This window comes from Neophocaena asiaeorientalis, unplaced genomic scaffold (genome assembly GCF_003031525.2).
Source record: "Neophocaena asiaeorientalis asiaeorientalis breed wild unplaced genomic scaffold, Neophocaena_asiaeorientalis_V1.1 scaffold469, whole genome shotgun sequence".
NCBI classification, from domain to species: domain Eukaryota; kingdom Metazoa; phylum Chordata; class Mammalia; order Artiodactyla; family Phocoenidae; genus Neophocaena; species Neophocaena asiaeorientalis.
Genome location: NW_020172691.1, coordinates 2,168,613 through 2,175,896, shown reverse-complemented (window position 1 = coordinate 2,175,896; position 7,284 = coordinate 2,168,613). Strand labels below are relative to the sequence as shown.

At 56.3% G+C, this 7,284-nt stretch overlaps 1 protein-coding gene across 1 annotated transcript in view; it reads left to right on the top strand.

The window, feature by feature from the left end:
* The window catches only part of KISS1R (KISS1 receptor), a 2,833-nt gene extending 1,318 nt beyond the window's left edge, over positions 1 to 1,515 (top strand). Inside the window, exons 3-5 of the mRNA XM_024740115.1 lie at positions 347 to 482; positions 792 to 1,024; positions 1,084 to 1,515. Coding sequence (XP_024595883.1) covers positions 347 to 482; positions 792 to 1,024; positions 1,084 to 1,515 — 801 coding nt within the window. The remainder of the gene's footprint in view (positions 1 to 346; positions 483 to 791; positions 1,025 to 1,083) is intronic.
* The last annotated feature ends 5,769 nt before the right edge of the window (positions 1,516 to 7,284 follow it).

Sequence of the window (7,284 nt, the reverse complement as noted above, 5' to 3'; positions counted from 1 at the left end):
CGGGGGAGGATGGGGGTTGGGCGGGGAGTGGGGTGGCGGGCGCTCGGAGCCCTGCTACTTCTTGCCCCACCCGTCTCGGGATCCTAGGATGCATCTGCCTCTCCTGGTCTCAGTCTTGGGGGCCTCAGCCTACCCCTAATGACTCCGCCCTCCCCCACCACCCTGGGCTCCTCTCTGACACCCCCTCCTCTCCTGCCCCTTCAACTTCTGGGCCCTGGAGACCCTCCCGGGACAGGTCCTGCCTGTATTCGAGTGGCTGGACAGTGGGGGACCCGCAAGGAGGGCGCAGACAGGGAAAGGTCCAGACCAGGCAGGGGGCCACACGCTGGGCTCCCGTCCCTCCCAGGTCTCGGTGCAGGCCACGTGCGCCACCCTGACCGCCATGAGCGTGGACCGCTGGTACGTGACTGTGTTCCCGCTGCGCGCCCTGCACCGCCGCACGCCCCACCTGGCGCTGGCTGTCAGCCTCAGTATCTGGGCGGGTGAGTGCAGCACGGAGGCCGCACGGGGTAGGGGGAACAAGTTTTCGTGCCCTGGGCTCACACTCCGCACACACACTCACTGCCTCTCCCTGGACCTCGCTCCTTCATCTGGGAAACGGACGCAATGGCATTCCCTGCGAGGGCTACTGAGGGCACGGACCCGGGCAGACGCGCGCCTAGGAGGCGCTCAATGTCCGTTGCCCTAACCCTAACCCTAACCGGGGTTAGAGGCACCGGGGAGACCAGGGCCCGGGCCCCCTCGCGCCCCTCGTCCCCCGGGCCAGGTCTTCAGCCGGGCCTGTGATGCAGGCTCCGCGGCCGTGTCCGCGCCGGTTCTCGCCCTACATCGCCTCTCGCCCGGACCGCGCACCTACTGCAGCGAGGCCTTCCCCAGCCGCTCCTTCGAGCGCGCCTTCGCGCTCTACAACCTGCTGGCGCTCTACCTGCTGCCGCTGGTCGCCACCTGCGCCTGCTACGGGGCCATGCTGCGCCACCTGGACCGGTCCGCCGTGCGCCCCGCGCCCGGCGACAGCGCCCTGCAGGTGCGCGGCTGGGTGGATGGGGGCGCGGCCGGGCAGGGGATGGGGGGATGGCACAGTAGGGGGTAGTCGCTGTGCGGGCCAAGGTCTCGCGGCTGGTGGCGGCCGTGGTCTTGCTCTTCGCCGCCTGCTGGGGCCCCATCCAGCTGTTCCTGGTGCTGCAGGCGCTAGGCCCGGCGGGCGCCTGGCATCCCCGCAGCTACGCAGCTTACGCGCTCAAGATCTGGGCGCACTGCATGTCCTACAGCAACTCGGCGCTGAACCCCCTGCTCTACGCCTTCCTGGGCTCCCACTTCCGTCAGGCCTTCCGCCGCGTCTGCCCCTGCGCTCCCCGGCGGCCCCGCCGGTCGGGACCCTCGGACCCGGCCGCCCCCCAAACCGAGCTGCACCGCCTGACCGCCCACCAGGCCCCCGCCAGGCCCCCGAAGCCAGGCAGCGGTGGGCTGGGGCCGCGCAGGTTGTGTGTCCTGAGGGAGCACGCTGCCCCTCTCTGAGCCCTCTCTGGGGGAATCAAGATGAGCCCCTCTGGAACAGGAGCTGCTTAAACAACAGCTGCTGGAATTCTGCTATTAATGTCTTTATTTTTGTCCATGTTCATCATAGTGAAAATGTTTTGCGCTCTTGTACAACTTTGCCACTATTGATATTGTAATGATTATTTCTGTGTTTCCTGAAGTTGAAGATGGTTTGCTGATGGCACTTTCTGGAACTTTCAAGGAAGCACCGATAGACACTTTCACACACTGCCTTGTAGTTGACTGTAAAATTGTAAGATTCGTGCCCTTTTCAGAGATGTTAAAAAGTGAACACAATGTGCATCTTAAAATTGATAAAAAGGTGCTCTTCTTGCTACCAGGTGAGCGTCCAGAATCCTGGCTGGAAAATAATGGGTGTCATTGAATAAATAAGGCCTCCCTGGAGCACAGTGCACAGAGCTGTCCCTGGGACACACAGGATTAGCAGTACGTAACAAACCACCCCAAAACAGAGAGGCATAGAACAGCATCAGTGTATCACCACTCACGATTCGGTGAGTGAGTGGGCTCAGCTGGGCGGTTCTTGTGACCCACGTGGTGTTGAGTGAGTAGCCGGACCTAGCGGCTGGACCAGGAAGGCCGGAGAAGACTTGGACCTAGCGGCTGGACCAGGAAGGCCGGAGAAGACTTTGGTCTCACACTGGCAGCCAAGCACTCCTCCACAGGCTGCCTGGGCTTCCTCCAAACGTGACAGTCTGGGGAAAGTCAGGCTTATGCCTTGGCGTAAACTTCCAAGTAGAGGTGGGAGCCGCAGAGCCTCACTCCTTCCACGTTGAATTGTTGGGTGCTGTAAGAGTCACACCCAGATTCAAGGTGGGGGGAACAGACCCACCTCTGGGTCTGTTGAGCTGCGTGTGTCTGCTGGGCAGGGGGAGGGTTAGGGTGAGGCCCTGCAGGCCTCAGGCTTAGTCACCCTGAAGGACAACTGCCCATCTCTTGGAGGGCCTCCGTCCTTCCAAATTATGTGGGGACATCCTAGGTCTTCAAAGAGCCCAAATTTGCAAAGATGTTATGTGAGAAGGGGAGGCCATTCCATTCTGACATAGGCATTGGCCTGAAGCTCGCTTGTTCTGGTCTTCAACTCCTGGTCTCTGTACCAGGCCGGGCATGAGGGTGAAATCTCCCCTTTGCCCACAGGCCCTGCCCACCTCCCTCCCTCTCCTCGCCTCATCCCCCAAAACTCAACTCAGGGAATGAGTGGCAGGATTTCCTGTGAAAAAGGAATTTGAAACAAACAAACAAACAAACAAACAAACAAAAACCAGGGAATTTCCTGGTGGTCCAGTGGTTAGGACTCCATGATTTCACTGCTGAGGGCCCATGTCTGATCCCTGGTTGGGGAACTAAGATCCCACAAGCCGTGCGGCCGAAAAAACAAAACAAAACAAAAACAACCGAACACAGTTCCAGAGGGACTCTTGGGCACCTATCTCAGAGAAATGAAAACTTCTGTTCACACAAAAATGTGTACTCATGTGATCATAGCAGCTTTATTTGTGATAGCCCCAAACTGGAAGTTACCCAGACATCCTTCGACAGGTGCACCCGTGGTCCGTCCACGCCCACTCAGCGGGTCTGAGTTGTGAACACACTGTTGATACACACACACCCGGGGTGGATCTCTGGGAATGACGCTGAGTGTAGGAAGGAAGTCCCCGAAGGTTACACGATGTACCATTCCATCTGTAACGTCCCTGAGGTGACAAAAATATGGGAACGGAGAGCAGATGAGTGGTGGACAGGGTAGGAGATGACAGGAAAGGGGCAACGTGAGGGACTCTTACGACAGAGCCACTCTGCCCCTGGACTGTGGTGGAGACACAAACCCACGCAGCTGATAGAATTGCAGAGAAAACTCACACATGAGTACAAGTAAAGTGGGAAATACGAATCCATGGGTGGGATGTAGCAATTCCAATATCCTGATCTCCATGTGGTACTACAGTTTTATAAAATGTCACTGTTGGGAGAAGCCTGGTGAGATGTATGAGAGAGATATCCCTGCATTAGAATCTACAATGATCTTGGGACTTCCCTGGTGGTCCAGTGGCTAACACTCCGCGCTCGCAATGCAGGGGGTCCGGGTTCCATCCTCTGGCCAGGGAACTAGATCCCACATGCATACCGCAGCTCAGAGTTTGCATGCCGCAACTAAAGATCCTGCGTGCCGCAACTACGACCCGGCTCAGCCAAATAAATAAATAAATATTTTTTAAAAATGTACAATGATCTCGAAAAAGTTTTTTTTAAAAATGAAGTTAAAGGGACATCCAGGAAGAGGCATCGTTCCAAAACTGCAGACCCTTGGTTTATCCTCAAGTCTGTTCAGCTGGGCAGTTTTCAGAGCGCCTTCTGCGTGCCAGGCTCTAGGTACGAGGCACCCTCTGACCCCTACCCACACAGAGCCCCTGTCTAGCAAAGGGGCCGGTGAGTGGCGAACTACCTAGAGAGATGCAAATAACAGCAGTGAAAACGGTTACAAAGGAGATATGTGTGCCCTTTGTGAGTAACTGTGAGCCTGACCTTGGTGGCAGTGATTCCAGCAAGGCTTCCTGGAGGAGGTGAGACCAGGAAATGTGAACTGAACACAGCTGGTGCAGCTAAACTGGGAGGGGGTGAGATGGGGTTGGGACCCGAAACCACAGCATGGGGATAAGCCCCGGGGGTCCGGGCGGGTCGGGAGAGGTGTTAATTTCAATTTCAGATAAACAGTGAAAAAAATTTTAGTATCATTAGGTCCTGTGCAATATTTATTTGGGATACATTTAAAGTTATTTGTTGTTTATTGGAAATCCAAATGTAACTACAAGTCCTGTATTTTGTCCGGCAACTCTACCCCGGAACATTTCTAAGGAGCCACAGGAAGGGCTCGGCGGGCCTCCGTTTCCCCGTCCGACCCGGGAAGTTCGTTTACAGGTGAGACGGCGCCCCCTGGCGGCCTCCGGCGGAAGCCCCGCCCCCCGGCTGCAGTCCACAGGTGCCCGGCAGGGGGTGCGCGAACCCCGCGGATGGTCCTGGCTTCGCTGGGTCCACCCCACAGAGGGACCCCAGGGCCTAGGGGCAGTCGCTCATGCGTATCACAACCTGGACCAGCGGTTCAAAGTGTCCCTGCTGCAAAATGGGTCAAGCAGAGCCGCACTATGAATGTTCTGGGTCTCCTGGGCCCCTTCTATGAAAAAATATTAAAAATTCTATTTTGCAGCTATGTTGGTATAATGACGAATTACTTTAGGCTGGATTCATGACTATCTATTCCTTATAATTATACTCTCTTTTCTCTTCTTACTTTAAAAGAAGTTATAATTACATTTTCATAGACCCCGGTTCACAGGGACAAGGCAACCTGGAGGCCAGTCGGCGTTCTGGGATTTGGGGCTGGGCCCAGCATCCCCTTCAGGTCTTTCTTTTTCTTTCCTTTTTTTTTTTTTGAGATTGAGATGGTGAATAGTTAACTTGCCCTCCACCTCTGTGTAGACAGACTCCAAAAATACCATGGGGTGAGGGAGGACAGAAGGGGACCCATGACTTCATTCATTCAGCCAACATTTATGTGTCCGGCCCAACCTCAGGATTGGAGATGCAACCAGCCATGATCAAGGCTAAGGAGGTTAAACAACTGCAGCTGTTTTGAACAGGAGAGCCTGGGTGAAGATAAAACAAGGTGATGTGAGGTTCCAGTTTGAATGAAAAAGCACAGCTGGGGAAGGGTGGTCCAGGCAGGGGAATGGCCAGGGCAAAGGCCCTGAGGCAGAAATATGTTTCACGGGGAATATATGTGGGAAGGAGGGCAGTTTGTGATCTGGGCGAATTTTTATTTAATTTAATTAATTAATTTATTTATGGCTGCCTTGGGTCTTCGTTGCTGCGCGCAGGCTTTTTTCCTCTAGTTGCGGCGGGCGGGGGTGAGCGGGGTCTACTCTTCGTTGCGGTGCACAGGCTTCTCATTGCGGTAGCTTCTCTTGTTGTGGAGCGCACGGGTTCTAGGTGTGGGGGCTTCAGTAGCTGTGGCTCGCAGGCTCAGTAGTTGTGGCTCACGGGCTAGAGAGCACAGGCTCAGTAGTTGTGGCGCACGGGCTTAGTTGCTCCGCGGCATGTGGGATCTTCCCGGACCAGGGATAGAACCCCTGTCCCCTGCATTGGCAGTCGGATTCTTAACCATTGCGCCACCAGGGAAGTCCCAGAACTTTTAAAAAGATGCTGCACCCCCCAGCCTGAATGGAGGGCAGGAGGAGTGACTGTCTGAGGGGCTAAGTGAGAATCAGGCTCGTATTTACAGGACCCCCACAAGCTGGTCTGGCCAGGAAACCTTAGAGGCTGGGGGTCGCAGCATTCCCATTTCCCAGCTTGAGAAACAGAGACCAGAGCAGGGTTTGTACTAACCTAAAATCACACAGCCAGGACCCAGGTGCAGCCCAGGCCTTCTGCCAGTCCCTTGTAGAGCCAGCAAATCTGGTATCAATTCCCAGCTCCCTGCTGGGCTAAAAATAGGACCCCCTTCACTAGAGGCAGCTGGGAATCCTGCAGCTCCTCACTCTTCCGGGCCAGGCACCTCTGGGAAGTTGCACCCAGCTACTTAGAGACAGTCACTTCCCTCTGGGAAATGGGGGACAGAGTGGCACACTTCCTGCCCTTCGGGAGACCCCTCCCTGCCCCCTTCCCTTTGACCAGAGGGGAATGTCATCCTCAAAACCACTGTAGGAGGAATAAATTTAAATTGGCCCATTTTAGAGAGGGGGAAACTGAGACACAGGGAGGCCCATGCACATGCCTGGGGTGGGGGAGGGGATGCATTCTGAGGTTTGGCTCTTTGGTGGAGAGGGGGCTTTCCTGCACATTGGAACTGATCTGGGGCCTGGCCCTTAAAGGGTGGCTTCCCTCTTCCAGCTCACCTGGGTCTCCAAACTCTCCCCCCTCCTCGGGCAGGGCAGTTGTTGCCCCTCTGGTGGCAGGGGCGGGGCAGGCAGCTGGGGTTGGCAGTTTAATAGCCTCAAGGTAGAGGCCTCCCTGCCACCTGCTGTCATTAGGCTAAGGGCAGCCCCAGGGGCTGGAAGGCTGGGTAAATGAAAGGGGCAGGCAGAACTCTGGCCCTGGGCTGGGGGTGGCTCCCTTGCACCATCCCCTTGGGCTTGGGAATTCCCCAGAGAGCGGATGGGGGCGGGTGATGTCCATTGGGGGACTACCCACAGAAGATGGCAATGCTGTGCGTTGTGTGTGTGTGTGTGTGTGGGGGGGCTGCACACAACCCCCCCCTAAAGATCAGGGACTCTGGCCCCTCCCTGTGAGGGCCCTCTGGGTGGCCCCCGCCGGCCCTCCAATGCTCCCACTTGGCTCTTATCTGAGCTGGAGCCTGGGCCCCTGCGATTAGCTCGCAGGCGTGGCCTCAGGGGCTCACACCTCCCACCTGAGTCCACAACCCCAAGCCCACCTCCCCCAACCGACTCTGGGCCTCAGTTTCCCGCTCTCTGAAATGGGGACATTAAGAGTCTCTGCTACACAAAAATGTGACCCTCATGCCTTGGGCACCTGGCCGCACAACCGAGCGCTCTAAATGTGGAAATTGTTGTTGAACTATTATTACCAAGAAGATAATCTTGTCTCTCCTCCTAGAAGGTTTGGGTAGTCACCAAGAGGTGATGGGAACCTCAGGTGGGGGTGGGAGGGTAGGGGTCAACAGGATTTCGCGAGGAGCCCTCCTAGGTATCTTGGACGCCCTTCCCCACCCCCACG